At 44.1% G+C, this 18,976-nt stretch overlaps 1 protein-coding gene across 1 annotated transcript; it reads right to left on the bottom strand.

The window, feature by feature from the left end:
- Nucleotides 1–7,057, bottom strand: LOC125546071 (hexokinase-3). The gene is made up of 9 exons (XM_048710202.2): nt 6,508–7,057; nt 2,810–2,957; nt 2,563–2,730; nt 2,107–2,181; nt 1,544–1,699; nt 1,351–1,449; nt 1,141–1,268; nt 633–714; nt 1–515 (listed from the first exon to the last, which is right to left on the bottom strand). Exons 1-9 carry the CDS (start codon nt 6,777–6,779, stop codon nt 120–122), a joined length of 1,524 nt encoding a protein of 507 aa, XP_048566159.1. The 5' UTR covers nt 6,780–7,057; the 3' UTR covers nt 1–119.
- Nucleotides 7,058–18,976: the final 11,919 nt, after the last annotated feature.

The raw sequence follows: 18,976 nt of genomic DNA, 5'->3' as shown, positions 1-18,976 counted from the left end.
TGCACATGACCCGATTTCATATATATATTATATGAATTATAGATATCAAACAATGTCCCTTTTTACATTTGCACAGAGGGCCAAGCTGTATCACCATGTCTCTCTGATCCACCACTTCCCTATATGGAACCTCCTCCCCTTCCTCCTTGTTGTTGCTGTCTATTCGACGAATGTACCGCGGCCAGAAGCGCGGCCCCGGTACCCGGCCCATCCACCATCACGCGCAGCGTCACCGTCTGCGCCACCTCCTCGCCCAGGATCTCCACCAGGGCTTCATCCAGGTACTCCTTGAACACCGGGTACTCCTGGTACAGGCTGCCCTCGATTGCCACCACCGTCTTCTTTGGTTGCTCTCTCATTCTTCCGCTCGAGGAGGCCGCGCTGGCGCTCCCGTCTCGGCCCAGCTTTTTCAGTATGCCCACGATGCCAGCAGCGGCGAGACGGGCAGCTCTGTGGGTCACGATGTCGCAGATTTTGACCACCAACCTCCGAGTCTTCAGAGGGGCATTGGGGATCTGGAATGGGAACAATCAAAAGATGAGGAGAGAGTCGCATGCCTTGGAAAAATAGAGGATTGCTGTTAGAGCAGCTGCATGGGATTTATACACAAGGTGCAGCCGGGAAAAGCTTACCTTCAGGTGTTCTTGCAGTATCCTTCTGACTTCGCTCAGATCTTGTGAATCGTCCTCGCAAATTGCTGCCAGATATGGTGTGCTGGAACACAGAGGAAGATGAGATAAATGCTACTATTCGAAATTAAAATACTGAATTAAAAATGCAGCTTAATATCCAGAGTCTCGGTTAAGCGGATAAGCAACAATGTAACACAGGAGAAATATTCCATGAAATATTCAGCTAATTGTACGACAGACTATTGGGTCGAAATTGGTAATGGCAAGTCCTGACAAGCTACAAAACCAGGTAATCCTATAACATTGATACGGAGAAATATTGAACTAAGCAAACATTTGATGCATGGTTTATAAGGCAGTAAAGCAACCTAAAGCGAGCACCACCCGCTCTGACGCTTAAGCGACGCCTATAAGAGACTAAAGCGGGCATATTTCTAAGGCGCTGCCACGGCGCCTTACCGCTTAAGCGTCTGAAGCAGGACAAGGATTTCATGTGTGGAAATACTACCTCAAAATAAAAGGGGTTGACAGACTTTCGGCACCATCACCAAAAATGTCTGATTCTTGGGCCATTCTTTGGAGTACCAGTCTTGCAATTTCCCCAAGGTAAATACCTGAGATCATTTTCTCAAAGCCCTGTATCACAGACAAGCAAGTTACATCGTATTAACAACACTACAAAGATGCAATAAGATTGAAATTTGCATAGCCTACTTACCTGATCATTGCGATTTTGTGTCTCGTCATCCAAAGAGATGTCATAAGCAGTTCTTGGCAAATGTGATGACCAGAAATTTCCCCATTCCATGTTAACTACCTGGTGCATAGAATACTTTGTTGTAAGAGACTTGTGTTTCAGTTTATACAATAAACTATAAGCCAATTACAGATAAAGCAGAAAAATAACATACCATTCCTCCAGAGTTTGTAAGAAGACCCTGACACTTGATAATTGCATCAGTGCGTTCGATATAGCAAGCGTTGGTGCCGGCCCCAATGATCACAGCAGCCACTGTATCCTTGTAATAATAATGCCCTAGAGCTAATGTCCCCACAGTATCATTGACCTAAGTACAAAATTAACATAAAAGATTAATCATTTAAATGTGTGACAATGTACAGATATTTTCAGAAATACAAGAAGCATAACGGAGCCCGTGCTAATACATGTAGCTTTGAGAATGAAAATATATGGCAGCAATTTTTTTGCATAATTACTTTAATCCAATTAATATTTTGCCATGCTAAAATATAGAACTGTTAAAGGAAGGCATGGCATCGGGAAAAGAGATTTTTGGATTTTAAAATGCTTCATTTGCATTTGAAAGTGTGTCTACACAAAAATTAGATGTAATAGCACGGGTAGTGGCACACAATAAACGTAAATACAGCAAGTCAGTTATCTGTGGTTCTCAGCTGAATGAAAGCACAAAAGTAACTAAGTATTAAGCCAACAAAAGTTGGTAAGACCTACCAGTGCAGTAACTCGCATATTTGATCCACACCTAGCAAGCGCCTCATCTAAGCACTGAGAGACATCTTTCCCAACCTGAGGATCCATGGTTCACATGAGTTGGAAATGAACATTTCAAGAAGTAGACAAGTAAATATACACCAAAAGAAAACAACGTGTGATTCCGGAAGGATGAGAAATAAAGGGCTAATCATAGGTGTTGATACCAACAACCATTGGCATTGGAAATTTACATGTGTAAGTAAACCCCCATTTTCCATACAGAACATACAGATATTAACCAGAATAATTTCATAAACTACTCAATCTCATCAAGACCATTTTAACAACTTTATCATCCTATTATAATCACTAGAGACATTTACCAATATTACAACTTAAATGATGTAGGACTGGATGGATAACATGGAAAACAACATACAGGAAGGTATTATTCTGTGCGGGAAAAAAACTTACTGTGTCTCCAACTGAAAACCCCTTAGTCCACCTAATTAATGACCCTGAAGAAACTGAATTCTGTCTAACAGGGAAAGAAAATGTAAACCCAAGTGGCTTTTGGGCATCTTTTCCATCTTCTCTTTCAACAAAATTTTTGAGTGTCAAGGCAACAAAGTTGAATAAATCCTGCAGTTGAATTAATCCTCAGAGAAATGTACCAAATACACATCTTACAAACATAGATATAATACAGCAAGACAAGTACCTGACTTGTGCCCATCAACTCCTCAGAGATGGCATGAGTTTCAACCCTCTGATTAATAACGGTTGTAGATCCAGCATCAATTTCAACCCTCAAGACTCTAAAGTCTGTTCCTCCAAGATCAATGGCATAATATACACCTTCTTCATCCCTGTCAAAGTGCATTACCAAAGACAATTCAATATGACTGTTGCGTATGCAAAATGCATATGAGAAGGGGGCAGAAAAGCTATTGGCATTATGAATAATATCTCTCCATTGGTCATAGCATATTTTAATAAATGAACCATGGCATGGCAACTTCAAACAGAGTGGCTGCAAAGAGAAGTTCTATTTGACGGGAAATAATCCAATTGCTGAACCATTCAGAAAAATAATAATTTAAGCATAGTTTGTAGCTGTCTTTGGTATATGAAGGATCACAGATGCGTTGGGTAAACAGAACTAGTATGCACCTTAACTCCAGTGAGTCACCACAAAATAAAAATCAATGAGAAAATGAACTTGTGTTTTAAATAAATTTTTAGACTTGGGTGACTTGCATATTTGGTCCTATAAGTTGCAATCAACCATCCATAACAACAGATTTTCTACAAGGCTAATCTTAAATAGATATGATGGCTCAAATAGTTTCAAGTCATGCATCAGTGCAGTAGCTACCAATGCATGCAGAATGCGCAGACTGGAGCTGTAGCCACTGGTGTGCCCAATTGTGACTTATTGAGAGAGAGGTGTTTGTGCGGCGCATGTTCTGCTGCTTTTCTGTTCTTCTCCTTTTATATTCATTAAAGGGAAATTGAACGTGATGTGCTTTACGCAACAAACCGATCATGCCGTGCCATCCCATGGACTAGGTCGTGCAGCTGGGCCACGTCGAGTGCTAGCTAAACGCACGAAAACGAAACACACAACAAAATTGTGTTGTCATGCATCAGAAAACAGAAAAAACGCTAACTGAAACAACCTAGCGTGTATGCTGCCATGGCAGAGAAAACAGCCTGGAGGGCCGCCATGGCTCAGTCATTCTGTTAACTGAATGAACCAATACGAATGAACTATTATCCCAACATCTAAGCACGCAGAGCACCTTCATAACAGATGAAACAACCTTCATGGCATATGTGCATCATGTGTTAGCTGCCAGCACACCTGCTTACTGCTCACCCTCTCTGTCGACTGTTGTTATCCCAGACTAATGTGTGTACACTACCACGGTAACAGTAGACTATTAGGCAAGATGCTACAGTTGGCTTATCACTGTCATACAACGTCTTTAAATATTTACATGCCAGATTTGCAAACCAATATTGTACCATAGTTAATTAGTTACTCTGTTTCCAGAGAGGAGATGAGAGGGGGTTAATGCACACTACAGTGATTAAGGCCTGAACTAACAAAATAGAAGAGGTTTTCCAGGTGTACAGTTGCTGTGTGGTCCAATGTGCAATTATACATAAAACATGAACATGCTTAAACAGGTCAACACACTGATACATGGTCACTAAAGAATAGTCAAAGAAAGAAAAAAAATATAGATGTCCCACATTGATGTTTTAGATTGCTTCCCTATGAAGAAGTTTTATATATTTTCAAATGTTTTTTTTTTGTTCTTTGTTGCTGCCTTATTTGGGGAAGGTTAGATGTGACATCCTTAGAAAACATCTAGATGTGAATTAGACAAACTGTTTTCAAATATGATTTTGGTCAAACATTAGTCAATACTATATTGCTTCACATTTCATAGGACACACATCTACCAAAGAAATACCTACTAAAAGGTTTTCCCTGTCAAGGGGTTTTATATATTCTCAAGTATATGATTTTGGTCAAACATTAATTAATACTACATCGCTTCAGATTTCATAGCACTCTACATCTAACAAAGAAATACCTACCAAGAAGTTTCCCTGTGAAAGAGTTTTATATATTTTTTTTCATTTTCAAATATGACTTTGGTCAAATATTACTTCATACTATATTGCTTCCCATTTGATAAGACACTACATCGAGCGAAGAAATACCTACCAAAAAGCCACACTGGCAATGATCAAGAAACATCAAAGAACTAAAATCCAAATGTACGACAGAAACAAAAGTACAAAAGGCCAACCAAAACCAATGTGGATCTGTCTGTTGTGCAGTTATAGGTTCTACCAGCAGGCCAAGCTGTTGCAAGTGCAACAATCCAATAAGCCACCGATCGCAATTACGCCAAGACAAGAACAAGTTTGGTGAACAACTTAATGAACGACGGAGCTTGGTTTCTGCTTCGGCCTTCGCCGCACCACAATGCTTGGCTTCAAATCAGATGAACCCCAGCAGAACAGCACAGAGTTGGACCTTTCAACTCCATTGTGTCGTCTACAGTAGAACACAGAGGAAGGGGGGGGGGGGGGGGGGGGTGGAAATATAACAAAAAGGCTGTGATTCGACACACAATCGACAGGAGATATTCTCCCAACTAAGATGTGCGGCCGCCTCCCAAGCAATGATTCTCATCTGACAGAGAGCGTCACCGGCCACATTGCGATTGTGGAATACAACCTGGCCTGTGAACCCAATGCCGGCCCGCCGGCCACTCTCAAGTGTTGGTAGATTCATGTACTAAAGATGCCCCTTTATGGTGGTCCGGGCAACAACCCCGCCCGCCATGAATGCAAGCTCAAAGCAACAGGGGGCAGTGCATGCCCCAGGCAGCAGCACAAGCGCCCACATGTCAAATTCTTGGCATCTGGCATATTAACTATTTTCGCCCCAGAGCAGCATCAACGCCACGGCACAAGCACAGCAGGCAGGCATCAAAACTATACAGATCCTTGGAAGGATGGCGATTGGAAACAGAGCTTGCAATCCAACGCAGAGACAAAGCAACAGATGGATGCCGCTCCAAGAAGTTGAAGTGGCAGCATTGTGGACTGACGGGGCAGTGGCGTGGAATTCAGAAGGCGGGTGGGCGGATGCGCGCGGCATTATGCGGAATCGAATAAAGAGCGGGCATTTCTTTTCTTTACGAACACAATAAACATCGGGGAAAAAGTAACGTCCCAGGTGCGTTTACTGTTGGGGGTGAATGAGCGCGTCGGAAAGGCGGACGGGGTTGCGACCCGGATACGTTCGGCATTCCACAACAGGGCCAGACATGGCCGCCGAGCAGGAACCTCTGAAGTGGTGTGTGCAGCGTTCAGACCGACGGCCATCCAACTTAGCTGGCAGTGGAAGACCCAACCAATGCATATCGCTCAGTCAGAACTCGACGGAGAAATCTCTGAAGTGGTGTGTGCGACCTCGCGGCGGCAGCACCTCGTCTCCCGGGAAAGAAAAGCGTGAACCACGGCGAAGGGGGGTGGCCACATTCGCATGCGGAAAAGCGGATTGGCGAGGCGAGATTGGAGGGCATGATCCAACCACCGGAGGGAGGGAGAAAGAAAGAAAGAAAGAAAGCGTTCGTTCAAACAGATAAAGATGGCAGGAACCAAACCAAAGGCTTTACATGTTTCCTTTTTCCGCTCCGCCGAAGAATCACACCGAGTTATTTTAAAACCAAAATAAAAGCAGGGACCAAGAAACCCGAGAAAAGCAGCGCGAGGAATCGCCAGGGAATCGCGAGGAAGGAAGCAGGCAAAGAAAAGGCGGCGGCGGCGCGAGGCCCGGCGGCCGGAGCAGCAGCAAGGGAGGGGAAGGAGGGTCCTTGGGGGCCGTACCCGTTGGGGAGCGCGTCGACGAAGGTGAGGAGCATCTTGAGCTTGCTGCCGCCGTCGGAGGCGAGCCCCGCGTGCATCTCGACGACCATGGCGTCCACCACCTGGCGCAGGCGCGCCGGCGGCGTGGCGCAGCCCTCCTCGAACTCCCGCAGCAGCGCCACCGCCCGCCGCCAGCGCGCCCTGGCCGCCACCCGCTGCGCCACCATCACCGCGGCGATCGCGCACGTCACCGCCGCGCAACCCGCCGCCACCCCGAACCCCGCCTTCCCCATCGCCCGCCGCCGCCGCCGCCCCCTCCGCCGATCACGCCGCCATCCAAACCCCTCTCCCCGCCTCCCTCCCCTACCAGCTGCTGCTCCCGCCCGGCCACCGGCCACGCCGGAGGGAATGGCGAGTGGGGAGGATGGAACAGAGCGGGCGGGCGGCGGGGTGGGGAGTAGTCCGGTCCGGTCGGGTCCGGTCCGTAGTGGGGTGGGGCAGCGAAGGGGAAAGGAGACGGGAGGCGAGAGAAGAAAATAGAAAATCAGGGGAGAAAGGAAAGCCGAGAGCGTGGCTGCGGCCTGCGTCCGCTTTTATTTATGCTGGGGGCGATCTTCCTATCCCGCCCTCGGCCTTCCCCCATATTGCCAACCGACCCTCGGTCCATGTGCGCTTCGGTTTCAATTTTTCGAAATCTTCTTTCTGCTGCCTCCCCTTCTTCGGCGGTTTGACCTGCCGCCTCGCTCCCTCCCATCCCCGGCCCGTCGGGCTTGGGTTTAAAATAAAGCTGCGGATTTGCAGCCCGGATGGCTTTATTTTTTAGCCCCATCTCATGGCATGCATGGGTGGCGAAATTGTGTGACCATGGTTTTTCTTTCTATATATATATTTCATTTCCATGTATCATGTGATTCACTTACGTTAATTAACTTGCCTTTTGCATCACTTCCATATATCATGTGGTTTACTTATGTTACATATCAATTCCATGATTTACATACCATGCATGGCATCCTACATTCTTTATTGTTTTTTGGTAAGTTTAGATTGTTTTCCGTACGCGTTTGATCGTGAATCGCATCACATCCCATATTCTTTATTGTTTAGGTAGATTTATATTATTTCCTGTACGCATTTGAGTATTAAGATAAAGCCGCGGATTTGCGGCCCGGCCGGATGGCTTTTTTATTACCCCATCTCATCCCATGGGTTGCACATTTGTGACTATGGCTTTTTTTTCTTTTTCCTATCTTTGGAAATGCAATGGCTTGAGCACATCACTCTCAAATCTTTGTCTCAATTAACATGCGTGCTCGAAATAGCATGGTGCACCTCATCAGCTCTAGAGAATGGATGTAGACATGTGGGAACCCAAAAGCTTAAATCCTTTTCTTTAAAGTCAATCACCGAGGAGAGTTTCTCCACTTGAGAACATTGCTCCGGAAGAAAGAACTTGTTGTAACTTGTAGCGTTTGTTGGTTTTGTTGATGATTGATATTGATGTTACATTGTGTTATCCCGGCAAAAAAGGGGAGGCATTTGCCCATGAAAAGAATAAATTTTTCATCTCTATATGTTCCCTGGGAAAATGAATGAGAGCACAATCCAGCAACAAAACGGCCCTTTCCCTACCTTATTTACAGCCGTGCAATTGTACATTTCAATCTGGTGACTAATTTTTTTTGAGGTTATCTGGCGACAAATTAAAACATACCGTTCTCATCTATAGCGATGTGTGGTGTTAAGTGGCTTTGTAATTTTGGTAGGCAAAGTGTTTGGGCACAAATATAAAAATAATCACTAAATTGGCTTGGCTTACGAATCTTTGAGATAATCATGAATAGTTGCCAAAAGCTAACGAATTTCAATCTTGCTGAAACATTGTGTGCCTAAACAAAATGGTGTAGGCATTTGGAGATGCCAACCAAGGAGCCAAGTTTTAATATTCTTTTATTTAACGATGAGTATTTCTCCTATATTTGGGCCTACACGTGTTGTACTAGGTTATCTACAAAGACATGGTTCTAATAAATCATTGGCATGTCAAATATGATAAAAATATATAGTGTTTCTTCTATATTTGTACAAAAGGTCAGGGTGTTTTGCATTTTATAAAATAATACAATGGCATTATTGATGAGAAAATCCTAAACAAAAACCTTACGCAAAACATTGATTTTTGTAAACAAAACAAAATTAAACTTAATAGCGCACGCCAGCTACTGCCAACCCAAAAGAAAATCAATCTTAAAAAGGCAACAAAGCAACACCGCTCATTTGGCGATGACGTTGCATCCTTAACAATGCCAGCAAGCCATGAACCACAACAAGGCAACCTGGACGGCATATGACACAACGACACAAAAGTGCCAGCTGCAATAATTACTGGCCTTGCCCGAAAAGGTGGCATGACATCCTCGACAATGCCAGCAAGCCATGAACCACGACAAAGTAACCTGGACGGTACATGACACAACGACACAAAAGTGCCAGCTGCAACAATTACTGGCCTTGCCTGAGATGGTGGCGTTACATCCTCACCAATGCCAACAAGCCGTGAACCACAACAAACCAACCTGGACGGCACATGACACAATGACACATAAGTGCCAGCTACAACAATTACCGGCCTTGCCCGAGAAGGTGGTGTTACATCCTCAGCAATGCCAGGAAGCCATGAACTACGACAAAGCAACCTGGACGGTACATGACACAACGACACAAAAGTGCCAGCTACAACAATTACTGGCCTTGCCCGAGATGGTGGTGTTACATCCTCACCAATGCCAGCAAGCCATGAACCACGACAAACCAACCTGGACGGCACATGACACAACGACACATAAGTGCCAGCTGCAACAATTACTTGCCTTGCCCGAGAAGGTGGCGTTACATCCTCACCAATGCCAGCAAGCCATGAACCACGACAAAGCAACCTAGACGGTACATGACACAACGACACAAAAGTGCCAGCTGCAACAATTACTGGCCTTGCCCGAGATGGTGGCGTTACATCCTCGCCAATGCCAGCAAGCCGTGAACCATGACAAACCAACCTGGACGACACATGACACAATGACACATAAGTGCCAGCTGCAACAATTGCTGGCCTTGCCCGAGAAGGTGGCATTACATCCTCACCAATGCCAGCAAGATGTGAACCATGACAAGGCTACGTGGACGGCACATGACACAATGACACAAAAAGTGCCAACTGTAAAAATTACTGGCCTTACCCGAGAAGGTGGCATTACATCCTCAGTAGTGCCAGCAAGCCATGAACCATGACAAAGCAACCTGGACGGCACATGACACAACGACACAACAATGCCAGCTGCAACAATACTGACCTTGCCTGAGAAGGTTGCGTTACATCCCAACAATGCCAGCAAACCATGAAGCACGACAAAGAAACTTGGACGGCACATGACACAAGGACACAAAAGTGCCAGCTGCAACAATTATTGGCCTTGCCCGAGAAGGTGAAGTTACAGCCTCACCAATGCTAGCAAGCCATGAAGCATGATAAAACAACCTGGACGGCACATTACACAACAACACAAATGTCGGCTGCAAAAATTACTGGCCTTGCCCGAAAAGGTGGTGTTACATACTCAGCAATGCCAGCAAGCCATGAACCACGACAAAGTAACCTGGACGACACATGACACAATGACACAAAAGTGCCAGCTGCAATAATTATTGGCCTTGCCCGAGAAGGTGGAGTTACATCCTCACCAATGCTAGCAAGCCATGAACCATGACAAAGCAACCTAGACATCACATGACACAACGACACATAAGTTCCAGCTGCAACAATTACTGGCCTTGCCCGAGAAGGTGGCGTTACATCCTCACAAATGACAGCAAGCCATGAACCACGACAAAACAACCTAGACGGTACATGACACAATGACACAAAAGTGCCAGCCGCAACAATTACTGGCCTAAATCGACGGATCTCGGGTAGGGGGTCCCGAGGTGTAGGTCTAGGAACAATGGTAACAGGGTAAAAAGGGAGACGATGTTTTACCCAGGTTTGGGCCCTCTCGGAGAGGTAAAACCCTGTGTCCTGCTTTGATTGTATTGATGTGACGGGGTACATAGTACAAGGTGATCTATCTCGAGATCATATGATTGTTTTCTAAACCCTAAGGTTGGTTATCGTGTCTCTAAGGACTAAACCCCTCGGCTTATATATGCACCATGGGTACCTAGGTCACACATATGGTCGGTTGCTGCTACTTGTGAGCGGCGTTGGGATTTTCCCCGAAGAGGAAGGGTGAAACAATATAGTAGCGATAAGTATTTCCCTCAATTGAGAACCAAGGTTTATCAAATCAGAAGGAGTACCAACCAAATCCTAGTGAACAAGAACGTCACACACAAAAGCAAATACTTGCACCCAACTGTCAATACCCTTGAATTCGTTACTTGGAAGGATCAAATCTTGTATAGGCAGATAGATAAATCGCAAAACAAAATAAAAATAAATAAATTGCAGCAAGGTATTTTTGGTTTTTATAATATGATTAAAGTAGACTCGGGGGCCATAGTTTTAACTAGAGGCTTCTCTCTCAAAACAATATCATACAGTGGGTAAACAAATTACTGTTGGACAATTGATAGAAGGCGTATACATGGCAATGATCATGTATATAGGCATCACGTCCATGACAAGTAGACTGACTCCTGTCTACATCTACTAATATTACTCCACCAATCGACTTCTATCCAACATGCATCTATGGTATTAAGTTCATGACAGACAGAGTAACGTCTTAAGCAGGATGACATGATTTAGACAAAGTAAACTCAAGCAATATGACTAAACCTCGCCGTTTTATCCTTAATAGCAACAGTACAATACATGCCTCGCTACCCCTTCTGTCATTGGGTGAGGACACCACAGGATTGAACCCATTACAAAGCACCTGTCCCACTAAAGATAAATCATTCTAGTTGGCCAAACCAAACAGATAGATCACAGAGAAATATAAAGCTATAATAATCATGCATAATAAAGTTCAGAAATACTCAATTACTTTAAATGAATAATCTAATCATAAACCCACAATTCATCTAATCCCAACAAACACACCGCAAAAGAAGATTACATTGGATAGAACTCCAAGAAGATCAACGGGAACATATGATTGAAGATCAAAGAGAGAGAAGAAGTCATCTAGCTACTAGCTATGGACCCGTAGGTCTGTGGTGAACTACTCACGCATCATCGGAAGGCAACAAGTATGATGTAGAAGCCCTCCGTGATCGATTCCCCTTTGGCAGAGTACCGAAAAAGGCCTCCAGATGGGATCACGGAAGAACAGAAGCTTGTCGCGTGATACGTCTCCAACGTATCTATAATTTATGAAGTATTCATGTCATGTTTACAACAATTTTATAGATTTTGGTATGATTTGATTAGAACTAACCAGGACTGGCGCTGTTTTCAGGAGAACTACCGTGGTGTCATTTTTGTGCAGAAATAGAAGTTCCCAGAATGGGCTGAAAATGCATGGTGATTTTTTATGGACCAAAAGAGACCCCCGAAGCACAAGAGTTGGGCCAGAAGAGTCCCGAAGCGATGATAAGGTAGGGGGGGAGTGCCCTACCCCCTGGGAGGGTGCTCCTGGCTTGGCGCTGCCTCGTGGACCCCCTTGACGTGAGACCATGCCAAAAATTTCTATAAATACCAAAAACCCCAGAAAGGAACCTAGGTCGGAAGTTCCGCCACTACAAGCCTCTGTAGCCACGAAAAACCAATCAGGAGCCCGTTCCGGCACCCTGCCAGAGGGGGAAACCATCACTGGAGGCCATCTTCATCATCCCGATGGTCTCCATGACGAGGAGGGAGTAGTTCACCCTCGGGGATGAGGTTATGTACCAGTAACTATGTGTTCTCTCTCTCTCTCTCTCTTGTGTTCTTAATTTGGCACGATCTTGATGTACCGCGAGCTTTGTTATTATAGTTGGATCACATGGTGTTTCTCCCCCTCTACCTTCTTGTGATGAATTGAGTTTTACCTTTGAGGTTTCACTATTATCGGATTGAATACTATCATGGATTTGAGAACACTTGATGTATGTCTTGCGTGGGATACCCGTGGTGACAATGGGGTGTTCTATTGATTCACTTGATGTATGTTTTGGCACTCAACTCGCGGATTCCCGAGGTGACATTGGGGTAATCTATGCATATGGGTTGATGCACGTTTTCGTCCTTGTTTCTTCGGTAGGAATCTTGGGGCACTCTATGAGCTTCTTTATGTTGGATTGAATATTATGAATCTGAAGTTGTTTTGACCCACGGATACTTGTGGTGACATTGGAGTATCTAGGTGACATTATGGTTGATTGTGAAGGAAATATGCCCTAGAGGCAATAATAAAGTTGTTATTTATATTTCCTTATATCATGATAAATGTTTATTATTCATGCTAGAATTGTATTAACTGGAAACTTAGTACATGTATGAATACATAGACAAACAGAGTGTCCCTAGTATGCCTCTACTTGACTAGCTCGTTAATCAAAGATGGTTAAGTTTCCTAGCCATGGACATGTGTTGTCATTTGATGAATGGGATCACATCATTAGAGAATGATGTGATGGACAAGACCCATCCGTTAGCTTAGCACTATGATCATTTAGTTTATTGCTACTACTTTCTTCATGACTTATACATGTTCCTATGACTATAAGATTATGCAACTCCTGAATACCGGAGGAACACTTAGTGTGCTATCAAACGTCACAACGTAACTGGGTGATTATAAAGATGCTCTACAAGTGTCTCCGATGGTGTTTGTTGAGTTGGCATAGATCAAGATTAGGATTTGTCACTCCGATTGTCGGGGAGGTATCTCTGGGCCCTCTCGGTAATGCACATCACTATCAGCCTTGCAAGCAATGTGACTAATGAGTTAGTTGCGGGATGATGCATTACATAACGAGTAAAGAGACTTGCCGGTAATGAGATTGAACTAGGTATTGAGATACCGACGATCGAATCTCGGGCAAGTAACATACCGATGACAAAGGGAACAACGTATGTTGTTATGCGGTTTGACCGATAAAGATCTTCGTAGAATATGTAGGAACCATTATGAGCATCCAGGTTCCCCTATTGGTTATTGACTGGAAGTGAGTCTCGGTCATGTCTACATAGTTCTCGAACCCGTAGGGTCCGCACGCTTAACGTTCGGTGACGATCGGTATTATGAGTTTATGTGTTTTGATGTACCGAAGGTAGTTCGGAGTCCTGGATGTGATCACGGACATGACGAGGGGTCTCAAAATGGTCGAGACATAAAGATTAATATATTGGAAGGTTATATTCGGACACAGGAAGGGTTCCGAAGTATCGAGTATTTTTCAGAGTACCGGGAGGTTATACCAGAACTCCCCGGGGAGTCTATGGGCCTTATTGGGCCCTAGTGGAGAAAGAGGGCAGCAAGCAAGGTGTGGGGCTGATATGTCCATTTTGTATCATGCTTTTATATCGATATTTATTGCATTATGGGTAGTTATTACACATTATGTCACAATACTTATGCCTATTCTCTCTTATTTTACAAGGTTTACATAAAGAGGGAGAATGCCGGTTGCTGGAATTCTGGGCTGGAAAAGGGGCAAATATTATAGACCTATTCTGCACAACTCCAAAAGTCCTAAAACTCCATGGAAGTTATTTTTGGAAATAATAAAAAATACTGAGCGAAGAAAATACCAGAGGGGGCCCACACCCTAGCCACGAGGGTGGGGGGCGCGCCCCTGCCTCGTGGGCCTCCTGGTGGCCCTCCGATGCCCATCTTCTGCTATATGAGGTCTTTCGTCCGAGAAAAAATCATAAGCAAGCTTTCGGGACGAGACTCCGCCGCCACGAGGCGGAACCTTGGCGGAACCAATCTAGGGCTCCGGCGGAGCTGTTCTGCCGGGGAAACTTCCCTCCGGGAGGGGGAAATCATCACCATCGTCATCACCAACGATCCTCTCATCGGGAGGGGGTCAATCTCCATCAACATCTTCACCAGCACCATCTCATCTCAAACCCTAGTTCATCTCTTATATCCAATCTTTGTATCCAAACCTCAGATTGGTACCTGTGGGTTGCTAGTAGTGTTGATTACTCCTTGTAGTTGATGTTAGTTGGTTTACTTGGTGGAAGATTATATGTTCAGATCCATTATGCATATTAATACCCCTCTGATTATGAACATGAATATGCTTTGTGAGTAGTTACGTTTGTTCCTGAGGACATGAGAGAAGTCTTGATATTAGTAGCCATGTGAATTTGGTATTCATTCGATATTTTGATGAGATGTATGTTGTTATCCCTCTAGTGGTGTCATGTGAACATCGACTACATGACACTTCACCATTGTTTGGGCCTAGAGGGAGGCATTGGGAAGTAATAAGTAGATGATATGTTGCTAGAGTGACAGAAGCTTAAACCCTAGTTTATGCGTTGCTTCGTAAGGGGCTGATTTGGATCCACATGTTTCATGCTATGGTTAGGTTTACCTTAATACTTCTGTTGTAGTTGCGGATGCTTGCAATGGGGGTTAATCATAAGTGGGATGCTTGTCCAAGTAAGGATAATACCCAAGCACCGGTCCACCCACATATCAAAATATCAAAGTACCGAACGCGAATCATATGAACGTGATGAAAACTAGCTTGACGATAATTCCCATGTGTCCTCGGGAGCGATTTCCTTCATATAAGAGTTTGTCCAGGCTTGTCCTTTGCTACAAAAAGGATCGGGCCATCTTTCTGCACCTTATTTACTTTTATTACTTGCTACTCGTTACAAATTACCTTATCACAAAACTATCTGTTACCGATAATTTCAGTGCTTGCAAAGAATACCTTGCTGAAAACCGCTTATCATTTCCTTCTGCTCCTCGTTGGGTTCGACACTCTTACTTATCGAAAAGGCTACGATAGATCCCTACACTTGTGGGTCATCAAGACTCTTTTCTGGCGCCATTGCCGGGGAGTGAAGCGCCTTTGGTAGGTGGAATTTGGTAAGGAAAAATTTATATAGTGTGCTGAAATTTACTGTCACTTGTTACTTTGGAAAGTAATCCTTTGAGGGGCTTGTTCGGGGTATCTTCACTTCGACCGGTAGAGCAAATAGTTGCTCCTCAACCTACTGAACCTACTGAAAATGTTTACTTTGAAATTCCTTCGGGTATGATAGAGAAACTGCTAGCGAATCCTTTTGCAGGAGATGGAACATTACATCCTGACTTACACTTAATCTATGTGGATGAAGTTTGTGGATTACTTAAGCTTGCAGGTATGCCCGATGATGTTATCAAGAAAAAGGTCTTCCCTTTATCTTTTGTAACATCCTGAATTTTCAATTTGGAATGTTATACACTAGATCATCATTGCATATCATATTTCATGGCATTTTGGTTGATCCTAGAAATTCTACGCAACTCAAGGACCCTCGGAGAGAGTTGGGGATTTCGTTATTTTCATATTTGAGTTTTCTCAAATTTTGAAAATAGGATCATTTGATTTTATTTATTTTATCTTCAATTATTTCTACTATAAAAGTTATGAGAGAGGGAATAAAATGACTTTCCCAAAATAAAGAAATATTGAGGATTTAATAAAAAGATCAAATAAGTTTTTATTTTGGTTTTATTTTCTATTTTATTTGAATTTAGGAAAAATTGCATGTTTTCAAAAATTTCATTTAGGGCCAAGAAAATGTTCATCCTATTCTAAATATTTTATTTAGACGGTGAAAATTTGTTTTGGCATTTTTAGATTTTCATTTATTTTTCTAGAATTTTTTTAGTCGCAGCGGAATTGTTTAAAAAAAAAGAGACCCCGCGCATGACTGGGCCAAGGGCCCAGCCGAGCAGGCCGGCCCAGCCAGCCCGCGCTGCCTCCCGCCGGGTCGGGACAAGAGTCCCCACCAGCGCCACCGCCGCCCGAGTCCGGGGAGGACCCGCCTCCCGAGGCCGACCCCTCCCCCAAGTCGCCTCTCCCCCCTTTTATAACCCCGCCGCCACCCCCTGCAGCCCACACCCGCCGCCGCCGCACGCCATCGCACGCCACCCGCGCCGCCTACCGCCGCCGCCGCAGCCGCCGCCCCGCCGCCCCGCACCACCCACCGGAGCCTTGCCGGAGCTCCGAGCCGAGGTAGCCGCCGCCCCGGTTTTTGAGAAAAAGCCGTTTCGTTTTTTTAAAAACCCTAGTTCTTTGTTTTTTTAAATAGATCGATTTTTCTCCGGTTTATTTATTTAGCGAGCGTTCGCTCGTCTGTTTGTTTTAACGAACGCGTCCTTCGTTTAGTTCCTGTTAATGAACGTTCGTTCATTAACCTGTTCGTCGTTTTTCTTTTCCTCGGATTAAATCCGTGATTTTTTTGATCGCAATTTCTGATCCGATGTTCGATTTAGTTTAACTTTTCGCTCGTTTGTCGGAATCAGGTGATTCAAGCGCCTGGAGTTTCGTCTCGAAACCCTCTTTCCGTCTAACCAACTCAAACAAGTTTTTGCCTTAGTAAAATTTGACCTAGATCCAGAATAGTAAACGAAGCTTGTTTCTTTTGCCGTTTGTCTTTCGTTGCTTCGTTTGGTTTGCTTTCTTTTGCCAACCGGAGTTCTTAAATTGAACTATCTGGTTAGATCTCTTATTCAAGTTTTACCCGTGCATTAGTTGAGTACTTACTGATTGCTTGTTTGTTTGCGGTAGAGTACCCGGAGTGCGCCGCTTGCTACTTCAAATCGCTAGGTTTTGCGGATCATCAGCAAGGCAAGTAACACTTTGATCATACCTCCTACTACCCAATTTTATTGCATTAGATCAATCCTCACACCTTGCATGATTAGGATCTAAATAAATTGTGGGTTCTGGGAAGTAGTTGAGGTAGTACCTATTACATGTTTATTATCAAACCTTTGGGAGTTACTTCTACGTTTGCTTATTATGCCATGCTATGCTAGTAGACATGGATTGGGTGAGTGAAATCCATGACAGATGTGAGTTTGTTAAATTAATGGTTTATCTAAGGTGGCAACTTAAACACACATCTGGGTGGATTGAGGCACCTGGGTATTCCAGCGATTGCCTGTTTTTCTTTTGGACCGCCACCCAGGCTCAAAGGGATCATGAGATTATTCATGCTAGAAACTTCCGTGTGCAGCCACAAGCTACTATGGGCTCTAGCACAGTTGACTAAGTCGTGCAAACTCTTGTAGTGGTAGACTAGAAGATGTAGGGGAAAGTAGGTGTAACGGTCTACCCGATCGTAAGGTGCTAGCGCTTCTGAAAGACTATGTCTCGGTCATCCGTTTCTCAAACACCTTGTAGTGCGAGAATCCCAACGGAGGAGATCGAGTCTTGTGGGGAAAAGTGCGCAAACCTCTGCAGAGTGTATAAACTAATCATGGTTAGCCGTGTCCCCGGTTATGGACATCTTGAGTATCTAGTACCTGGATTATCATGTGAATCTCATCATGTTACTCTAATTAATTTTGTTGGGTTTTTATTTAATGATGATGCTTAATTGGGATTGAGAATGATGTCAACCATTCTCAATGTTTAACAACTACCTTGATAGTTAAATAAAATTTATTCCTTTGCAGTAGGGAAAAATTGGCTTTACGCAAAACTGTAACCATAGAGCTTTCCACCAGCCAAATATGCATGTAGTATAGCCTTATTTCTTTCATTGCTCTCTATGTGTTACATTGCCAGCATATTCCATGTGCTGACCCATTTCGGGCTGCAACGTTCATGTTGCAAACTTTTCAGACGATGATTAAGGTGCTTTTAGGTCGTGGTTCTATACTCAGTGATGCCGTTGGAGTTGATGGACTCACTTATCTTCCAAGCCTTCCACTGTTATCGTTATTAGATGGCCTTAAGCCATTATTATTGTATTAAGTTCTCTTTTGAGACTCTCGATGTAATAAGTGTGTGATTGCTACTCTGTTATAAATCCTTCAAGTACTGTGTGGTGTCAGCATTACTGATCCAGGGATGACACCTGAGCACAGAGATTGGGCCGTTTGAGGTATGGTCGCTACAAGATGGTATCAGAGCACACGCTGACTGTAGGACACGATCACTAAGCTAAAACCCTAGATCACTACTCACTCTTCTCATTCTAACTTCTCATCTTTTCTGCTCTTTTAGGATGGCGGATGCAAGGAACAAGTTCACACAACCGGATGAAGATACACCCTTTGGACGTCACTTGAAGGAAGTCACAAGATACCTGAACATAGGAGTACCAAGCTTCACTGGAACCTACAACTCCACATTACCTGAAGAAGAGCGCTAGATGATTCAAGTTCAAGTACCAGGAAGGACGTTCATGCCAGTCACTAAGCCCATAGAGTTTTCTTTTGATGCGCCAACTTGGAATCTAGGAAAGAGCATGGAAGCTCACATCGCCATGGGACGCATTGGAGAAGTTTACCGCAATGATCTCAAGGATACTATCTACCAGATT

This window comes from Triticum urartu, chromosome 3A (assembly GCF_056163025.1).
Source record: "Triticum urartu cultivar PI428250 chromosome 3A, HENAU_Tu73, whole genome shotgun sequence".
Classification (NCBI taxonomy): domain Eukaryota; kingdom Viridiplantae; phylum Streptophyta; class Magnoliopsida; order Poales; family Poaceae; genus Triticum; species Triticum urartu.
Note: the sequence above shows the minus strand (reverse complement) of the source record. Positions and strands in the feature narration are given on the sequence as shown.

Coding starts and splice junctions, on each gene's coding strand:
- LOC125546071 (XM_048710202.2), bottom strand. CDS start 6,779: ATGGGGAAGGCGGGGTTCGGGGTGGCGGCGGGTTGCGCGGCGGTGACG. Junction 1,450..1,543: donor TTACAAACTCTGGAGGAATG/GTATGTTATTTT, acceptor TCTATGCACCAG/GTAGTTAACATGGAATGGGG. Junction 1,269..1,350: donor CACAAAATCGCAATGATCAG/GTAAGTAGGCTA, acceptor TCTGTGATACAG/GGCTTTGAGAAAATGATCTC.